The sequence below is a fragment of the Sceloporus undulatus genome, chromosome 3 (genome assembly GCF_019175285.1).
Source record: "Sceloporus undulatus isolate JIND9_A2432 ecotype Alabama chromosome 3, SceUnd_v1.1, whole genome shotgun sequence".
NCBI lineage: Eukaryota > Metazoa > Chordata > Lepidosauria > Squamata > Phrynosomatidae > Sceloporus > Sceloporus undulatus.
In genome coordinates, this window is record NC_056524.1 from 164,804,481 (window position 1) to 164,826,222 (window position 21,742).

The following is a 21,742-nucleotide window of genomic DNA, read 5'->3' on the forward strand; positions in this document are numbered from 1 at the left end:
TCCTCAGCATCTCTGCCCAGCCAGAGTTCAGAGGACAGGCCAGCCAAAAGCCATGGCAAGGATTTCTCCACATCACCTCTGCCCAGCCTGTTTAAGGCCAGGGATCTGTGAGGAAACTGGCCAGAAGTCATGGAAACTTCCCTCCTCAGCATCTCTGCCCAGCCAGAGTTCAGAGGACAGGCCAGCCAAAAGCCATGGCAAGGATTTCTCTGCATCACCTCTGCACAGCCTGAAATGGCCAAGGTCAGAGAGGCAAGCCAGCCAGAAGTCACAGGAGAACGGTGAGTACCAGGGGCCCTCTCTCTCTAGCCACCAAAGAACCTTTGCCAGATCTAATGCTCTCACTCAGGGCAGGCATTGCCATGAGGCCTCTGCCATGGCCATTGCAGGCACTATGCCTAGCATAAGGTTTGGGACTCTGCCAGGAGGGCAGATGGGGGCATTAACCCTTGGTCTCCCCCTTCCTTCCCATCTCTGGCCCCAATGGCACCCAGGACCCTAACAGGTGTGGGGGATCCTTTTGCAGTCTGGGAAACACATGGTGGTGTTGCCAGGGCTCCTGCACATTCCTTTTGAATTCTTATAATGAGATGGTGTGTAAGGAGGCATAGGATTCCTCCTCTGTGTTGCACAGACACATGGCTGTAAAGGAAGCTAGAATTGGCCCAGCAGGAGCTGAAGCTTCCAACTCTAAAATGGTCTTTTTTGGCTGCCACAGAGCATCCCACAACAAAGCACGAAGTGGCTTCATGTCCTCCCCAGAGAGAGTATGGCCTCTGCCACCCACTTCTAAACAGAGGCTGGAGGGCCATCTATCGGGTATGCTTTGATTGAGAGTTCCTGCATGGCAGAAGGGGGTTGGGCTGGATGGCCCTTGGGATCTCTTCCAACCCAAAGTTTCTTGGAGAGACCACATGGATACAAATCCTCCTGTGTTCCCTCCCCAAAAATTACAACAACAAAAAGGGGTAAACCATTTGTGGATATCATGGGTGGAGAGTTCCCTTCACCCCCAATTGTTTGGCTGCCCCAAAGCGTGTCACTCTTGAGAGAGCAGCTTGAGTGCTTGGCCTCTCCTTTCCATCAGAGATTATCCTTTCTCAGGTCACAGACTTACCTCAGGTAAATGTAGAGCCATGTCCCACAGCAGTCCCTCTGCCCTTCTCAGCTACCTATGCAAGTGGGAGGGAGTTGAGGACCAAGCTAGCTTCTATAATGCAGCCAGGTTACTATAAAGCCTGCCTGAAATTAAAAGGGCTAAGCTGTAAACCCCAGCTTGAAGTTGGGGCTGTTTTAAACATAAATAAAACAAAGTGCCTGTGAGTATCAGGACTACACTACAGGCCATATGCAGCTATCTACCCATGATTAGCAATGGTCTTCAGTCACTGCTAACCCAGGAGCAGTTTCCTCAGTGCCTGGAAGAAGCTACTGCCCAGGCAGCCTCCCTTGATGGGCCAAAGCATGGAGAGGAGAGCCCCCACAGCAACAGGGCTGGGGGCTCAGATTTACAAGAGATACTGGTTAACCTTTCTGGTGTTCATTTTATTACTGTTAGCACATGAGGTTTGAGTTGTGCTGTTTCTGCTCACCCCCCTCTCCTTTTTCCAGGCCAGAGAAGATGCCTGTAAACTAATTCTTCAAGGGAGGGGCTAGCCATAAAGCCACTTGATGACCCTTCTTGCCTCCTCATGGGCCTCCATCACTGTCTCCATTAGGTCCAGAGCCTTTTTTGCCTTAGGTAGAACAGCCAAAGACATAGGATGAGCTCATGGTTCTTCCTCCTTTGTACAAACTGTTGTTAGCCATAGCACTTCTCATTAAGAGCATAAGCTTTAACAATACAGATTCATTTAAATGCTTATAAACAGGGTGACTCAAGCAAGGGGAAGGTCTCTGGTCACTCAGCAAACCTCTAATGCTTACATGCATTGAGGATCTTTGGTAAAAACATCTCATATGAGGTGAGAGATATATTGGATTAAGGTGACCAACCAAACTCCATTTTAGTGGCAAAAGGATTATGTTCCTGTTATAAAACAGTGCACCTCAGTCAGCTAGCCTCAAAAGATGTGGCTCCCCTTGCCTTCCCTTCTTTCTTGGAGAGATGTCTGTTAAAGGGAAGAAACTAAAGAAACAAAAAACAACACAGTTTCTTCCATGAGATGGTTCTCACTAATACAGGGGGTTAAGAAAAAACTCTTTATCAAAAACAAACAGACTCCATGGGGGGAGAAACCCCCCCTTCCTCCATGAGTGTTTTAAAACAATATAGTCAGTTTTTTCTGCTAAGAGGTTGCTTCAAATCCTATTCAGACATCCTGCAGAGCCCTGAGGACTCTGCCACAAAGACCACAATTGCCTCTTACCTTGTCTAGATAGTTACATTTTAAATAAGAATGCCTGCTGATGGGCTTGCCATTCTACTGCTCCCTGCCCTGGATAGGCCTATTGTAACAAGGTCTGTCTTGCATATGATGAATTGGGCTCAAGGCCATGAAGGGTCAGGCTGCCAATCTTTTTCTTTTAGTGGTCTCAGGAAGCTACAAATTCCTTTGCATATTGTTGGGCATGCTTTGATTGTGATTTCCTGCATGGCAAGGGGTTGGTGGTCTCATCCAACTCCATGATTCTATGGTTTTATGGTCATAAGGTTAGCTGCTGTGTGGGTGAGTGTCTTATCCCTGATTGGGTTTTCATGGCATGGTCTGGTCCAAACAACACCATTGGTTTACTACCTTTGGGGCTGGAAAAACGGATTTCCTAGTGCCTATGCCTTGTTTTCTGCTAGCAAAAATGCTCAGATTTAATATACCGTACAGCTCCATATAGAGACTTACACCAGCCACCTATATGCCCACAGCTTGTAAATATGTATGCATGTATGTGTGTGTGTGTGTGTGTGTGTATATATATATATATATATATATTCCAAAAAAACCAAACAAAAATACGACACAGCAAACTATGGTTTTACTATTTATATAGGAGACTCCATTTTACTATGTGATTATATTTTATGTGCCTTGAGCTTCCATGGATTTGGTATCCATGCAAAGTCCTAAATCCAACTCCAGTACATATTGAGGGCCCACTATACTATTTTAAATTTAGGTTTGTGTTCCTTTGACAGATCCCTTTTGTGGAGAAAACTCTCTCCTCAAAATTAGATACCAGAGGGCTATCCTTGCCAAGCCCCCTGTTCCCATTTCATGTCTCCTTAATCAGCAGTTCATTTAGCCGAGAGACCCCTCAGCCTTCATACAGGTTGAGGATAGCCTGCTACATGGAGTTGGGGTGATTTTTTGAAGGCTCTAGACTAGTTCATCCTCAGATGAAATCAGACTTAATTCTGACCACATGCCCTGTTAACACAGAGTGCATCTATGCTTCTCCATGGACTCACCGATGTCTGCGAGATAAAGGTTAATCCAATGTCTTCTGTGCCTAACCATGGGATTAGTCTTATTTTACACAGGTTCACAGATGTTCCAGTAAAGAACTGCACATTGTTTTGAAATTTTAATTAGAAGTCAGACATTAACTTTCCTCTTTCAGAATGGTAAGTCTTAATTACTACAAATGAAATCACCTTAATATCACCTTCATTGCTATAAACAGTTGACAAGGTGATCAGTGGTAGGCTGGAAGCTGCCATAGGTCCAGATTAGATCAGATTCTATTCTGATTGATCACATAATCCACTGCTTGGGCAAGTTCTCATCAACTGCTTCAGGTTTTCAGTGGCTGACCTGCTATAGTCCATCCAAGATGACATTAAGAAGGGACTTGACCTACATGGTTATAAGGCAGGTGTCTGCCATCACGTCGTTTCTGCTCCATACGAGAGCAGCTAGAATGGCAGCCATCCTCACATTAAGAGGCTGTTGAGGGGAGTTTTCCAACAGGGCCTGCCCACCAGACATCGTTTTCCATCTTGGGATGTGAACACGGTCTTAGAGGCTCTGACGGTTGGGCCGATCAAGTCCCTTTGGGAGGCCTTCCTCGAACACCTCTCCCTCAAGGTCATCTTTCTCACGGCCATTCCCTCCGCCAGATGGGTGTCAGAGCTGGGGCCCTGTCGGTACGTAAACACTTGTGTATTTTTAGGCCTGTCTCAGTGTGCCTTCGTCCAGACCCTACCTTTGTGCCTGGGGTCAACTCAGCCTTTCAGGTGTCACAGGACATTCTCCTGCCTTCATTCTGCCCCGATCCTAAGAAGGACTTGGAAAAGACCTGGCACACATTGGATGTGTGCAGAGCCCTCAAAATCTACATCAAGAGGTCTTCAACCTTAGGTCATCTGAGATGTTCCTTTCCTTTCGCCTGGGCTCTTTGGGGTGCAAGGTACCAGTCTCGACTCTGAGTAAGTGAATCAGGTCTTGAATTCAAAAGAGCTACTGAACTCTTGACCTCACTCCACCCGAGGGATTGATGGTGCACTCAACCAGGAGTGCATCTACCCCTGCGGCCTTGACCACTAGCGCCTCCCTGTCAGATATTTGCAGGGTGGCCACATGGAAGTCGCCTTCGACCTTCATAAGACATTACAAACTGGACGTGTCTCAGTCCGCAGAGGCGTCATTTAAAAGGAGGATCCTCCAACAGATTGGGTCGGGGGCCACAGTCTCCTAGCAGCACCTCCCTCCCAGTTCGAGAGGGCTTTTGTAAATCCCAGATTACAGGAGGACAGGACCCTCTCTGCTGGGAAAAGGAACGTTGGGTACTTACCGTGACACGTTCATTTCCTGCAGAGAAGGGTCCTGGCATCCTGCCCACCCGGGTGCTGCCTGCGGCCTCCGACCCTGCCTGGCTCTTGGTGGACCTGCCTTGTTCTTCTTGTTGTTGCTGGATTGGTATTCTGAGTTCTTGTTGTTCTTGGACTAGTTTTTCTAAGGTGTTCTAGTTAACCCTTAGCTGAGGTTACTGAAGTTCAGTTCCTTGATTACCTTACTAGTCGCTTGGCTTGTTATTGACTGAGGCTCAGGGGGGGCTAGCTCCTCCCTATATAGGGGCCGGTCTTTTGTTTATTGTCCCTGCCTACAGGAGCAAATAGGAGGAGCTAAACCCAGATTACAGGATGCCAGGACCCTTCTCTGCAGGAAATGAACGTGTCACGGTAAGTACCCAACGTTCCTTTCTAGGTGTTTTGAACCAAAGTATTTCTTCCATGAGGTTAGGCTAACAAAGGTAATTACAAAATACTACTTTGTCTTCAAGGCCCTAAAGAAAAACTCTGGGCCACGGTGAATCCTGGATGCAGTGCTGCTGAAAAGAAGCATGTGGGTTTCTTTTCAGAGGGCAGAACTAGCAATCGAATATGAAGCATATATAGGAAGTAATCCTGGTATATATTTGGCCAGTGGACATCCAAAACAATTTTTTAAAATGAAGAATTAATGCTCCTAAACCTTTTGAGATAAAGTATTTCTTCCATGAGGGTAGGGTAACAAAAGTAATTACAGTACTGCAATCATTTTCTCAAGGGACATTTAACTAATTTTGCTGAGCCCCATTAAATGCAAAAATTAGCTGGAGCCTCTTTGGAAAACAGATATTTTGAGTCAATTGTTCAAAAGAAGACAGAGTGGTGTGTGCCTGCCACTAGAAGGGGGCAAAGACTCATCATTTCCCGAACTGCTTTAATCTAGAGCAGTACAGGTTTGAAAGAGCCAGCATGGTGTAGTGGTTTGTGTGTTGGACTACTAGGACATTGGGAGACCAGGATTTGAATCCCTGCTCAGCCACAGAAACCTGTTGGGTGACCTTGGACAACTCACATGTTCTCAGCCTCAAAGGAAGGCAAGGGCAAACCTGCTCTGAACAAATTCTACTAAGAAAACCTCATGATAGGGGCCTACAAGTCAGAAATTACACACAACAACACACAACAATAACAGCAGCAACAGCAGCAGAGACGATTTGAAACCTGGAGACACTTTTTGTTGTTGTTACTGACTATTACAGGATTAAGTGCAAATGCATAACTTTTTGCTGCAAAGAAGAAGATGAAGAAGAAGAAGAAGAAAATTCTTTCTGCAGAATTTCAAAACAATTAATAAATTAGAAGGAGCTCATTATATTCATGTCAAATTTTCTCAGTGTTTATGTGCTATACACGACTTAGAACCAGATACTTCTCCGTTTTATTTCCATACCTACACTATAATTTTTGAACTTAAAGATCTCAAATATGGCATTACATGTACTATGCAAATCCAAGGCTTTGCGATTAATATTTAAGGTTGCTATGAAGAACACAAGCAATTAGGGTTTATAATTAGGAAGCAGATTGCTGAAAATGAATATATGTTCCTGTTGTAGAACACTGCTTACTAAAAATCAAGGTATGTATTTTTAATGAACCACCTGCTGAGAGTGCCTCTGGGGAGGGAATTATGCTTACTGCTGTTTTAAAAGTAACAAGGAAAAAATAAGTTGAATGCAGTCTTCCAGAATATTAAATACAGAGAGAGAAAAAGAGAAGCTCAGACACAGCAATGCAGAGGCAAATAATTTCCCTTTGATGTGGGTGCATCTTTCAATAGTAAGCCAACAGCAAGGGTGCTATGGCTAAATTATGATGAATGATTAGAAAATTATTCCAAGTATTTAGATTCATAAAAAAAATAATCAAGGTTGGACTGAGTTCCCACTCTTCCTTTAAAATACAGGCATTAGTTCACATAAAGTGAATATTCTTTTTCTGTTACCAGCTTTACCGTACCCCACTTGGGTATTTTTAGCAATGAAATGAAATAAAAAGAAATTGTTTATTTATAAGGTTTTGCTGGTCTTTCAGAAACTTTCACATTCAAGGATGCATTTATTTTTAATGGATATTCTGAACAACCATGGTTCGGTATGCATAAAATTGCAGAGTGTTTGTACATAGGACTGGTTTTCATTCAAATGAATGAAAATAATTTCATTCAAATCAAGTGAAATGAATGAAGCTTGGTTTTGATTCCAATTAAGAGGTGGCCACTGGAACATTAATATGGCAGGGGGAAGTATGGTCAAGATCAGCCATCCTGAATTCTCATATTCTCTAAATGTGTTGGACTACAACATTTGCCCATCACCCACTACAATCTCACACATCTTCAGAATATCAGCCTGAGGAAGGCTGCTTTCTGCTTAGGGGTCACCAGGATGTGCAGTAGGATGGGAAATGCCCCCTTCTTTCTATAACACAATCAATCAATCAATCAATCAATCAAAACAAACAGCTTCATTTATATACTGCTTCATACTGAACTAGAAGTGTCTAAGCAGTTTACAAAGTGTAAGCTAATTGCCCCCAACAATCTGGGTACTCATTTTAGTGACCTCGGAAGGATGCAAGCCTGAATCGAGCTTGAGCCCTTTTACTGGTATTGAATTTGCAACCTTATGGTTTTGAGTGAGTGGCTGGAGTACAGGCATTTAACCCCTGCGCCACCAGGGCTCCCAACATTACGTTCTGTCTGGAGTAAGGAAAGCTCAAACCCTTGGGCATGATTTCAAGGGCATGTGATGCAGCCACCTTGTTGATACTTAAGAGGTATGGGCTGGTCACTTCATTGAGGGAGACTGCCTGGGAACTCCATGCACACCACCTTGAATTCCATGATGGCAGAAAAGTGGGACATAAATAAAATGATATGTATTGTATCTTGAAAGGAGCGGAAAAGACATGATTCAAAAGAGACAATGTGCATGCCCTTTTTCTAATAAAAACAAGGTTTGTATATTTTGTAGTCAGGTAGTAGATCCAGGTTAAAATGTGATATAAGAAGAGCGAAAAAAATGGCTCCATTTGAGGGCTATCGCGTCATGGTTTAGCAATTACATGTTTTGGAGGGCCATCTCAGCAACAGAGTAAAGGGCCAAGGTCTGCTGGCAAATCCTGTAGCCCAATATATGCTGACATCACCCTTTTGGTTAAAAACTAGGGAGCCAGGGAATATGTCAAGACTCTTCAGAAAGTCAGATTAAGATTACTGGTGGGACTTCAGATTAGGGACAAGGAACCCATGGCTGGTTGCTTTATAATCCTCCAGGCTTGTTGAGACTGATGTTTCTTGGGAATGAGAAGTGCCACAGCTTCCTTTGAACCTATAGAACAGTGGCTTGAAGAGCTGGTCCAGGTCTTTCAATTTAATCTACAAGACTATGAGGATACCAGCACTAACTTTAAAATTCAACATTAGCATCGACCTACAGGAAGGGAAATGGTGAAAAGGTATCACCAGAGAAATCTGATTAAAGCAAGATAAAGTTAGCCAGAATAATAATTTAGAACCTAAAAATGTGATAATATTTCCTGAGCTAAAGATGCCAAACACCTGTAAAAACAAAACATTTTTTAAACCGCTATAGTTCAGCAACCTGAAAGCACATGGTACATTACTGAGGTTACATATTAAAGAGGATAAATACCTCACTGTTTGAGCTTTCCACAAATGATCCTCCAAACATTGCAGACATCCATTCACAGCTACAGATCAGGAGTGGCTTATGGGCATTTATGTTTCCATCTTCCAGCTTAAATGTCACATCTGCCATGGAACCAAAGAAACAGAACCATAATTTAGGATGCCAACTGCTTGCAGTCAAATGCACTGACCAAAGTGGGATACAGTAGAGCGAGTACTGCCCAGTTCCTCAAGATTTCCTCCAAAGGACACATATTTAAGTTTCAAATGAGAAACAGATACCAATTTAAGCCTTGGACTGCACAGAAGTTACCATACCAGCAGTCTTTGCTTAGTAAAGTCTGGCCATTAAGGGCTTTGTTTATACCAGGGTGGGCAACATGAAGCCTCTGTCCATTTGTGTGGCTCCTGCAACCTCCCTGGAACCCTTGATCCCAATTAAGGAGGAGGGTAAAAAAAAGGAAAACTGCCCCTCCAGTCCTCAAGGAGCAGAAGTACATTTTTAAAACAAGGCACATATCCACACATGTGGATACACACACACATACACTTGGCCTTGCTTCATCTCAAAACAGTGTTGTTGTTTTTACAAAAGCATAAGTGGGATTGTAACACTTCTGGTTTAATTTCTTGGGAGTGGGGCAGAGTCCCATGTGGTTGGATCTTACACATCTATTTACATACATGCAAGTAATTTATGATGGTCAGCCCAAACATTAAAAAAGGGGGGGATGCAGGCAGCACGTAATATCACCATGATGTTCCTTGCAATTCAGCCAAATTAGTTAAAGTCTAAGAATTATTTAAGAGAGAGAAGTAAATGGCACATCTTTCTTAAGCAGAAGACTTCATGCTCAGTCCCAAACATCTTTAGGAGGGGTTGGGAAAGAGTTCAGTCTCTAAAACCTGGGCAGCATCTACCACCAGGCACTACTGTGGAATGAACCCTCCCCTGTGTATTTTAACTTGAAAAACACCTTTTATTCAAAAAGGTCAATGAGCTACTTTTCCCAACGTGTGCTCAGAAGTTTTGAAAAAAGGTCCCAGGCCTAAAAGAGCTCATTGTGAGCAAGTGAAATTGACCCCCATGAGAAGAGGATAAAATATAATTGTTTTTGTTGCTATGTTCTTTCATGTTGACACTGACTTATGGCTTCCCTTTTATAGAGTATATTAGGCAAGATTTATTCAGAGGTAACATGCCATTGCCTTACTCTTAGGCTGTGAGAATGTGACTTGCCCAAGGTCACCCAGTGGGTTTCCATGGCTGAGCAGTGATTTGAACCCTGGTTCTCTCCTCCCTGAGTCTTGAGAGCTAGTGAGGTGTAGTGGTTTGAGTGTTGTATTATGACTCTGGAGACAAGGATTCAAATTTTTGCTCTGCTACCTACTGCATTTCTCCAAAGGCTCTTTCTTCCTTGGCTCACCTCCATCCAGTTTCCTCTGAGGGGTGGCATGGTATAGTTAATAAGAGTGTTGGATCAAGTCCAGGAAGATCTAGGCCTAAATCCAATTGTTAGTTCCAGCTTGAGTCAATAAATCATGATGAAGGAACACTGATATGAATCCCATTAATTCAATGGGTCTGTTCTAGCTGGAACCTAGGCACTGGGTTCAAGTTGCCATACATGCATAAAGAACACTGTATGATCTTGGATCAATGACTACTTCTCAATCTAACCTACCTCATAGGGCTGTTGTGAGGAGAAAAAGACGGAGAAGGTTTGAACTTCTTGGAGGATTCACTTCTTGAATCCTAATCCAGCACTCCGATCACTATACCATACTGGCTCTTATTACATGCAGAAATAATAATAATAACAATAATAACAATAATAATAGTGCCAAGCACTTTACTGCCCTCGTCACCCTCATGCCTGATAATTTATTAGTATTTCTGTTTAACAGGCATCAAACTGAGGCAAGAGAGATGTGGCCAAGGCTACAGAGAGTGTACATGGCTAAAGAGGGACCTATACCTGGATGTCCCAGATTAAAGTGTAATAATACTGTTCACTGTACCACAATAATTTGATTCAAACATACTACAATCAGTCCTTCACATGGAGCAGAGCTGAGGCCCCATCATCCCTGGACGAATCAGTGCATGAGCCAGCAGTTCCACTCAATTGCCACTTTTTAGCAATAACGTCTGAGTGCATGTTTTTTTAGCTGCCTTGCTCAAGTGAATTCTCCCAGCACTAATGAATACAGTTCATTTTGACATCATCCACGGGGCTGCACTATAGACCTGCTCTTCCTGAAAGGCTTTTGCGTGACTCACCTGGGTTCTCATGTTAAGTACAGTCACTCCATTGGGGGTGGAGGATCTATTAGAATGGTCCACCCACAAAGGCTGATGGAACCTATAAGGTTCCAGAAAGCCCTAAAGGGTTTAATGGTTGGTTAACACAGGTGATTTTGTCGAGGCTTTGGTTAAGACTTGGATTTGTGATCTTACCAAGACTATTGACACAATCACTCCCAAGCATCCTTTCCAGCCTGCTTCTAATCGTAAACCATGGTATACGGAAGAACTTAGAAATATGAAGTGGGCTGGACAATGACTAGAGCTCCGCTGGCAAAAAGCTTGACTCCCATTTGACAAGACATGCCACAGGGATTTTCTTGATTCCTATGGAGTGGCAATACTTGCAGTGAAGGAATCCTTCTACTCACCCAGAAGCTGTTCAGGGTGGTGAGGGATTTAACTCAAATACTTGCCTCCCAGAATCCATTATTCAATCCTACAAAATTCTGCTGTGACGTATTAAACAATCACTTTGCAGATAAAATCTCTCAAATGAGAGCCAACTTGGACGCCAGCATTACAGCAGAAGTGATACGTGAGGTGTCCAGCAACTCTGTAAATAAGCTTATACTGGATCAGTTTGAGTCTGCGAGAACCGAGGACATGGACAAGCTCCATGGTAGTGTGAAGAAGAAAGCTTGCCCTCTCGATCCTTGCCCTTCATGGCTGGTAGTCCAAGGTAGAGATATAAAAATGATGCTTCTGAGATATATTATTAATGTATCCCTTAGGGAAGGCCAGTTTCCATCTTGTTTAAAAGAAGCTGTAGTAAGGCCACTTCTGAAAAAGCCTTCCCTAGACCCCCTGGACAAGAATAACTATAGGCTAGTCTTACATCTTCCATTTTTGAACAAAGTGATCGAGACGGCAGTTGCCCTTCAAATCCAAGTAGTCTTAAATGAAACAGATTATCTAGATCCATTTCAAACCGGTTTTAGGGCAGGATATGGAGTTGAGATTGCCACGGTTGCCTTAGTGGATTATCTGAATCCAGACAAGACGGAGGTACTTGCTGTAGGGACCCCCTAACCTGGGTATGGAGCCAGTCAGTCCTGGATGGGGTTACACTTCCCCTAAAGGACTCTGTTTGCAGCTTGGGAATGCTCCTGGACGCATCCCATCAGATGCCAACCCAGATAGATGCGACGGCTAGGAGTGCTTGTTATCAGCTTCAGCTGATATGCCAGCTGCGACCCTTCCTAGAGCCAGGGAACTTGGAAACTGTAGTACATGTGCTGGTAACCTCATGACTTGACTTCTGTAATGCACTCTACATGGGGCTAGCATTGTCAGGTTTGGAAACTTCAAATAGTTCGAACATGGCAACCAGATTGGTCACCGGAAAATCTAGAGGTGACTATATAACACCAATTCTAAAAGCTCTCCACTGACTGCCTATTAGTTTCCGGGCACTGTACAAGGCATTGGTATTGACCTTTAAAGCCCTACATGGCTTGGGTCCAGCCTACTTGCAGGAATGCCTTCTTCCATACAATCCGCCCTGCACGTTAAGGTCCTCTGGGAAAAACTTATTACAGCCAGTAAAGATCAGGCTGGTTGCGGTTACCTTTTGATCTGCTGCTCCTAAATTATGGAATGCCTTGTTGGAGGAAATCCGATAGATCACCAATCTTGACAGCTTTAAAAAGGCTGTCCAGACGGATCTCTTCTGACAGGCCTTCTCTGATTAAGTGACCTAACTCAGTGACATGGATTGTTCCAAAATTGTCCCATGTTGTTCTGCTTCTGGTATGTCTATTTTAATGTTTAATGTTTTAACTGTATTTATTAGTTTTTACTCTATTCTAATTATGTGTAGGAGGGATAAGGGGATTTATTTTATTATGTTATATATCTGTTTATGTAAGCCGCCTCAATCAATTTGGAGGTAGGATAAAAATAAATTATTATTATTAATATTATTATCCCTTCTGATTCATGGTCTTGTCATTCGTCTTTTGCAGATAGCAAGCTGGGAAGGACATAATGGTACATGTGGCTGAGGTGCAGAAGCACCCCCCATTGTAATCAATTGGGCTCCAATATGAGCAATATTCTCAATTCACCGGGGGGGGGGGGGGGCAGAACAGATCCCCTCAAATTGGAAGGGATGACTGTATTATGAATTGCTTTGCAAATGGAACAATTATTTGAAGGATTGTTTAGGATTAATTCACAGGGAGATTCAAGTGGTGTTACAGCATACTCACCAGAAAATGTTTCTTTACTAAGACATTCTTTTATCCTATTAGCTTTTCTGACATGGAAAGCCTTTGTAATTTCTTGGTTCATGAAGGCTTCCTTGTTTGTAATGTTTTCCACCATCATTCTCAAGTCAAATACTTCCAGTATCTCAGCAATCTGAGCTACCCTGGTGAGATCTTTTTCATTTTCATCTAGCTGCCCTGTGTATAAAAACTGCAAAACAGTTTTAAAAGGTCCAGGCTGAACAGAAGCATCTATCTTGACTACTGTCACAGCACACGTCCTCTTTGAAACAGGGTTGACTTGCATTTCTTTATACATGCTAACAAAGCCTTTGCCCCAAAATGTTGGTGCTTGCTTCAGGTAACTGGTTTCCCCTGGTTCAAACTCTAACCTTGTTAAAGGGTTACCATCCTCTGTTGATGATATCAGTTTGGTGTTCGGAGATTTTAAGATTGCCATCTCACTACTATCATCAGTTTCAAGACTGCATGCTCTGTCCACCAGGTTTCTAACAGCTTTTTCTTTATTACAATGTGCTTCAGGTGCATCTGGGGTTTCTTCACATTCCATTAGAAAAAGGTCATAAAACTTTGAAGAGGAGGTAGCTAGGTAGATCTTATGAGCAAAAATGTGTGTATATTCTTGAAGGATAAACATGACATCTGCACACAAGGGATTGTCCAATAAGTATCCTGCTTCATTGATACTGGTGACAGGACACTCTGGGATTTTGATGACCGGAGGAGGTGCCTTTGGAGGTAGAAATGGAGCTTGAAGTAAAGGTTTCTGAACTTTCTTCAAATGTGATTTCCAGAACTGTAGGTGCCTCCTAGAGATCAGGGCAGCCCTGATTGCATTATCAAATACATCCTTGATGCCAAACTGGTCAAATACACTCGTTTCATAATATGGTATTCCAAGCTCTTTTGCAACCTCTCTGCCTCTTTCTGGTGGTAAAATGTCTCCCCTTTTGATAGGTCTGTGAATTAAACAAACAAACTAGCATAAACTACATGCAGCTCACAGGTTTCAACTAATTACATTTGTGCATCCTTACCATTCTCCCAAAGCAACATCTAGCACTCCTTGGCTTAATCTCAGATGTACTTCTTTTCTTTCCAGTCCTTTGATAGATATACTAAAGCTCACTGGATGTAGATTTGCTCTGCTGACAGCCTTAATTATTTCTTAAGTTACCTTTAGATGTTGAGCTTTTAATGTAAAATATGCTTTTAGAAGTTGCTTGATGCTGTTGTGGAATTACTGTTTCATAATAATAGCTCCAGAATAAGGGCAAGTTCATACTGGCTGCCCTGAATCTGCCCTGTTATCTGGGCACTTTGGAGTGATGACAGGCGGCTGTCTACACACACATCCCATTTTGCTACAGGTCACTCTCTCTGAGGTCAAAAATGAGCTGCCCAGTGTCTATCACATGAGTTGGTACCTTGTTGTAATCTCATATGGAGTGACTTGTGCTGGTGGGTGGCACAGAGAGACATGTGTGTAGACAGCCACCAAGCATCTCTCTGGATATTCCTGGAAAATCTGAAGCAAATGTGAGGGGTTTTAAAACTGGATTAATGCATGTATGGCCCGAATTCAGTGCAGAACTGGCTTTCCTACGTGAAGACAATGCACATTTGAATTGGGCCTTTGGCTTGGCCTCGTGTGGACATGGTGATGCGGGGGCAACAGGAAACCAATTAAAATAGCCCATGTAGATATGCCCTAAGATTAATTTGACTTTTTGTCATTTTAATTATTTATTAACTATTAACATTTATTTATTTATTAACTATTTATATTGGGAAGAACTGCAACGTGGCTGAACAAATTGTAGATTGATTAATCATCATATTTTAGTACATTAACCTATCAGTTAAAACTGTATACATATAAAATCTATGACAATTAGAATGAATACAGCCAGCCCTCTGTAGACATCCTTGGGTTCAACCACCCATGGCTTGAGAATATATATATATATATATTCCAAAAAGCAAACCTTGATTTTTGCCATTTTTAAAAAAATAAGGGACACTATTTTACTATGTCATTGTATTTAATAGGCCTTAAGCATCCATGGATTTTGATATCCACAGGGCATCCTGGAACCAAACCCCAGTGGATACCAAGGGTATTGAAAACATTATAACATTCCCAATGAGAATCAACATGAGTCCTTACACTGGGAGCAAGGCGGCATATAAGAAGAAAACAACAACAACAACAACATTTTAAAACTTTAGGCATATTTTTCACAAAAGCTGAAGAATGGTACAATCTTTGTATGGAAGTACAACTATAAATAATGGTATTTTCATTTTAGCTGGTTTAAATTCTTTCCCTGCTGCCCACCTTTAAGGGTGACCAGTTCTGCAAAAAATAAGACATTAAATAAAATACAGTGTAATGGCAAAGCCAATCCATACTGTTAATATTTATGCTACAGTGTCAATCACTAAACTTGGCTAAGGTCAAGAATTTCTTGAATCTGATTACAGAACTACAGACAGCTAACTATATCGATTTTATGACCAAACAATATGGTGATGGCCACCAGCCTAAAAGGTTTTTAAGAGACTGGATAAATTCACAGAGGCAGGGTCTCTTACTGTGGCATTAAAAGGCAATGTAACTTATGAATACCACCTCATAGGGACATAAGAAGAAGGGGAGCTCCTCCATTCATGTAATACTTTCAGAGACCAGAAGACCAAAGCATGGAAGAGTTACATTTTTTGGACTATAGCTCCCAAACTCCAGGGCAAGGTGGAGGTTACTCAGAGCTGTGGGCCAAAAAATTGTTTTCCTGCAAGCTCTGTGGAAGACAGAAGCTGAAATATATACAAATAGCGTCAAGTTGGTAAGTTATTTATTCTGTTTGTCAGCTTTACCTTGCTAATGGCCTTCTGGCTCGGTTTACAGCTTCCAGATCAGCATATCGAAGATCCAATTGGCAACCAACCAGAATAACAGGTGTACGAGGACAGAAGTGCTTGATTTCTTGATACCACATAGTTTTCACATGATTCAGGGAGTTAGGGTTAGCGATGGAAAAGCACAGGACAACCACATCAGACCTGGAATAAATAAGTTTTGTTTTAAATGAGAATTATATTTCAGCCTAAGAAAGGAAGGAATGTTGGTTACATTCTAAGCACAATATTTTTGAAGAATGCATAAAGACCAGGTAGTTAGTATACAGTATATCATACCCATGCAAGGTATTTCTTAAAATTCTATATTTTTCCACAAAGCCCTCTTTGTTCTGTAGCTGACACAGCTATCATGTGTAAAGAACAACTGCCAAATTTTAAAGCAGCCATTGCAGCTGGGATTTGGCTGCTATTTGTGCTCAGAATCACATGCCAAACTCTAATTTGCAGGAAAAAGTTAGATGGCATTCCAACCATTTAGTAGAACATGGAAGGTAAGGGGATACTGAGATAAGCCTACAGCTATCTCTGAGGAAATGTTTCACCTAGTACATGGCAGAAAACCCAAATTTGCTACCAAATATACACTCAAGGGGGTAGTTGCAGCCAATCCCGACTCTCTGTTGAATGTAGCTGGATGATGCCTACTTTCCCAGTGCATGTCTCATTTACACATTGCATCTTCATTACTTTTAAATTGTGCAGTTTATTTCCCTAAGATGGGAAAAGATAAAGGAAAAGAACTAGGTTTCTTTTATTCTAGCCTGACAAAAGGCAACCCCCAATATACTAAATGCTGCAGGCTATGCATTTCTTTATGGTTTGATTTTTATTTTATCTTTAAAAATGTGCTGGTACTTCAACAAAATTAATCACTTTATCAAAAAGAGTGGGAATAAACATGGGCAAAAGAAAAGACGAAAAAAGAAAATGGAACATAAAAGTAAATAAAGGCCTTGTTAAAATTTATGTACATGCTAGCTATTAACCAGAAACAACTATTATAAAAGGGCCAAAAAAGTACTCAAAAGGAATGGTTAGAATTATAAAGAACACTTAACATGTTAATTATTTATGTATCTATTTTTCCTCTAGCACATTGAGATTGTTAGGTTTTGCTCTGTTTTATAAAAACTGGAGCATAAACTAAGTGTTGCTTCTGAAGCAAAATCCTAAAATAACTGAAATTAAGCAAGTGGTTCATCATTGTCAGTCACAGATGCTGCAAACACCATGGATATCAAATGCAAAATTCCTCACAGGAAAAGTAAATCATGATGCATAACAATTCTAGAAGGGTCGGGCATTTTTAAAAGAGACCCACAAACAGGAATAAAAGCAGCTGCAGTCCACCAAAAAAAACAACACATCCCTCCAGTCTTTTCCACTTCTGATGAACTCTTGTTTGTAACTCCAAGGCTGGGCAATTAACAAACCAAGATCTGTGACTCTCAACATTGGCCTGCTAAATTATTAAGGATTTACCTGTACTATACTGCAGCTCTCCTTGTTCCATTGAGGACGCTGCTCTAGCTAGCATGTCTTAGCAACATCTAAAAATAATACTCAGGACAATGCAATGCAGTACTGTACAGAGCAGGATATGATGTGAATTTATATTCAAAGGAAGACAAGTGCTTTTATTTTGCATGTGCATGCTACAGGAAATGTTTAATATAAGAAGCTAATGGCAAAAACATTAATATTCCTCATGTTTTGGGGAAGTTGCCTTAAGACTTCTTACAAATACACAAAGTCTCATTATTTCTTCCTTATTCCTTTGGGAACTTCACCACATCATCCCAGTTTACAGCAACACAGTGATGTGTGAAGAGGATATGCTGACAGTGTAGGGGAAAAAAAGAAGAAACATATACCATACATTGGTGACTCAGACGCAGTTTATGCGAATGTTTGCTAACACTGTTTGTATCTTAAGCATTCAGTATGTTCAAGGGGGAAAAGTGGAGGACTACTGGACATTTTAAAAAATCCTATCTGTCGTAACCAAGCTGCCCATCCTGCAAGTAATCATCTGTTTATTTTGCTTGTATTATCAAGCAGTGGCATCTGGGTGCATTCTGGGTGTGCTGACTCCTGCAATTTCCCCAAATGCAGGAAACTCGACTGTATAATTTGTGGTAGTGGAGGAGATGCTGTTGAGGGAGTGTAGCAGCAGCCAAAAGGGTGTGCTCACGCCTTCTCCTTTTCGAAGGTAGCAGCCTCCTTCTAAGAAGGGAGCTACCGCTGAGGCAAAGCCAGGAGGGGTGTGCTTGTCCTTCTCCATAAACAAAGCCTGGAAGGGTGTGCTTGCACCTTCTCCCCCCACCACAGAAGGAGGGCTTGACTAGGTGCCACCTCTCTTCTGAGGTGTCACGAAGTGCAGGCCACATGCGCCGCAACCCCTAGTGGCGTCACTGTCACCAAGCCCATCTGAACAGGTCTCCCCTTCAGCCCTTAAAGGAGAGAAGGATTGATCAGGCACTTGCAATGCACTGCTTTAAGATTTAAACTTGTCTTTTTTCTCTACATTACAAATGTCTTCCCTGCCGAAATATTTCTAAACAAAGATGTGGACCTGTAGAAACATTAAGGAAATTCAGTATATTTTGCCATCTTTTTTCCTTGCCTAACTTCCTGCATGTGTCTGTTCTCTTCAAGAAACTGGATATCTCATTTTGGGAAATCCAAATCTAAAAGGTGAGGATTATCAACAGATCTCAGATTTGCCAGCATACAACTTTCCAAGACTCAAATTTCAAAAGCTAAGTCATGAAGTCAAGACAGTAGATACTAAGGCTCCCGCCTTTGCATAGTTATGTGGAAGTAATTCTCATTGAACTCAATGGTCTGTCCTTCCAATAAATGGGCTGCACTATAACTGAATGTTGCCAGCTAGACCAAGCAGAACCTTAAGACGTGGAGATGCTGACTCAGCTGATGACGACACTTTAATGTTATTTTATGCTGGGTATAGTATCATCTGACCATCACTATTTGTAAAACCCAGTGGATTTCAAATCTAAGTTTTGTAGCAGGAGCTGCATTCACATTGTAGAAATAATCCAGTTTGATACCACTTTAACTGCCATAGCTCAAGGATATAGAACTGTGGGGACTGTAGTTTTGTGAGACATTTAACCTTCTCTGTCAGATAGCTCTGGTGCCAAAACAAGCTACCAATCCCAGCATTCCATACCTTTCATCCATAGCAATTGAAGTGGGGTCAAACCAGATTATTTTGCCATTGTGGATGCAGTCAAGGGCAACCAAATTTGCGATCAGAAACTGGAAACCATACAACAAAACTGAATTGTGCAATCAGAATAGCAAAGTGCTTACATTTAAATGACACAATGCATTTTTCTTTAGAAGCAACTGGTGTAGGAAGGAAGCAGTTTAGGCTCTTGTGCAGCTTTCTATGGTGTCCTCCAAATGTGCTTGGCAATAACATCCATCATTCCCATCTAGCATGACATATCTTGAGAGCACTGGGTTGGATGGCGCTATGTTGCTTAGGCCATTCAGTATCTTCTCGTGAATTGAAACATTTACTACATTATTGGGGTAAGCTGCAGTCTCATTGTTACAGCTCACTTTCTCATTATCTTTTGTCACTAAAGAAAGAATCAGGGCTAAACTCACCATAACCCATTATTGTTCCATTTCCCTCCTTTCCATGTTGAGGCTGTTATTATGACTGAATTCTCTGAAAACAGCATCACATCTGCAGCTTCTTTGAATCAGTGGCACATCACACAGCACTGTCGGTACACCTGCATTTATTATTATTATTATTAACCTTTATTTATAAAGCGCTGTAAATTTACACAGCGCTGTACATACAATCTTGACTGATATGTGCCAATTATTGTTAATGATGGTGAACGCATGCAACTGCACCAATGCGGTCACGCACCCATCACACGTCCATTGACAATAATGGGACTTGAGATCTTTTGCTTTTTAGTATCCATGGTGTGTGTGTGTTGTAATAATGAAACGTTCTGGAATAGAATCCCACTGATACAAAGGGCTGACTGTATAGCTTTCTCCTTACCTCTGTGAACTAAACAGAATGAAGTCTATCCTTTAGCTCTGTTTAATAATTAGTCTTACTCCCCCCCCTCCCAGTTGAGTTGAGTCCAGTGTTTTTTGTTTAGTTCCTCAAGATCTCTTCTAAAACCTTTTCCCAGGTTTCAGACCTGGTTCCTTTCGTACCAATCCTCTATGGTACACAACTTTTCTTGGGCGCCCTAGTCTGGTGCCTGAAGTCTACTGGAGGACACTCTCATTTTGCCAGGAGCTGAAGTAAGACTGAACGACTGCCAGTCCAGTGGCATCATCAAGTGGAATGGGGGTAAGGTTGCCATTTTATCCTTCACTCCAGGTGGTGGCACAATTGTTCTGGGATGGCTCTGCCTTGTCAAACTACAGTTCCTCCAGATGCCTTGGGCAAGCTATAATTACAGTGGTATAAACCTGACAGAAGGTTTTCACTTGGAAATGCCCACTTAAAGCATGGTTCTCAAATCCAATTGGGCTATATAATTACAGTGACCAAAGCAGAGAAAATTGTCTTCTGCTAATGTGTATACTCAGGCACAGCTGTCCTTATTAAATGCACACCGCATTCATGCACATATTTCAGTGCCAGGAAAGAAAAAAAAACCAAAAACAATCACACATTTAGCTTGTAAGCAAGGCAATGTCTTCACAATATTGAGGTTTTAGTAAAATGTAGCAGCCACCATATGAAGATGAAGGAGGTTGTAAGTGACTAGCAGGCATAACCAAATGATCTGTAAATGAATGGCAATGACTGCTTTCAGACATCCTCATAAATCAAGGTTTATCATGACAAGAACAAGCTGCAATGAGCATGCTGCCCATTGTATACTCCCCCTCTCCTTCTCTGACACAACCATGAAGTTGTGTCTGTTTTTGAGCAACCTTAGCTTATTGTTTCATCCAAATCCAACAAACTACAGTTAATTTTTAAATGCAATCTTTTAAAAAACAAAACTGTTCCAAACCATGGTTTTATGAAACCAGATCTTTATGAAACCATAGTTAAACTTAACCACAGTTTACAGTTCAGATGCAACATTAAGCTGTATTTAATAAGATATGTGACAGAAACCTCCCGATCTCCTTCTTGGAGCTGCACTCTCTTGAAGTAGGGAGGGAATGTACACAAACCTGAGTTTCAGTGCATCTCGTTCTTGCAACAATGAACTAGAGTTTATTTCAATGTCCAAATGCAGCCCATGTGTGCATGCTCACAATAAACAGGACTGCAATGAAAGGGGTGGCCTAGCATATAAAGGGATAAAAAGATATCCAATGAAGGCAGGGCAAACCATGCGCCATCCTGAGTGGGAGCAGGAGAGAAAATTCAATTCTATACTTTACCAAGAGTGGTGAAGCTTCTTAAGTACAGGTATAATGTGTGAAACAGTCAAAACATCCTGAAATATATATATATATTTATTTATTTATTCAGAATTTGAGAGTGAGAAGCATTCAGAGCATTTAAAAAAAGAAAACAACCTGTAAAACGTGAGATATTAATAGGATTCAATATGAAATATAGCAGCAGCTAACTCTTGGAAGGAAAAGGCGAATTTTAACTTGCAGTACACGATGGTAGTACCAGAAGAGGGGAGTATACCATTCCTTTATTAAACAAGGACTGCTTTACAACTTTATTATTTTCCTACAAAGAGAATACTACATATTAAAAGTATACTGCCATGCTTTGAATTGTGGCACAGTCTTATTTTCACAAAGACAATATCACTCCAACATATGTTGGCTGCCCAACCATTGTACATGTGCAAAACATGGCAAACCCACCC

The 21,742-nt window shown here is 41.7% G+C and overlaps 1 protein-coding gene across 11 annotated transcripts in view; it reads right to left on the reverse strand.

Annotated features, from left to right (window-relative positions):
• RHOBTB1 (Rho related BTB domain containing 1) overlaps positions 1–21,742 on the reverse strand; it is a 112,734-nt gene that overhangs the window by 12,396 nt on the left and 78,596 nt on the right. For 10 of the 11 annotated variants that reach the window (XR_006102940.1, XR_006102939.1, XR_006102941.1 and 7 more), the window contains 3 exons: positions 15,840–16,025; positions 12,942–13,918; positions 8,425–8,543 (listed from right to left, as the gene is read on the reverse strand). Coding sequence is in view for 7 of the 11 variants with exons in the window: in XM_042458230.1 (XP_042314164.1) it covers positions 8,425–8,543; positions 12,942–13,918; positions 15,840–16,025 (1,282 nt within the window). In the remaining 4 variants the exon portion in view is untranslated. Of the gene's footprint in view, positions 1–8,424; positions 8,544–12,941; positions 13,919–15,839; positions 16,026–19,526; positions 19,664–21,742 lie in introns of those variants that run through there. The other variant, XM_042458237.1, reaches the window with a different exon arrangement.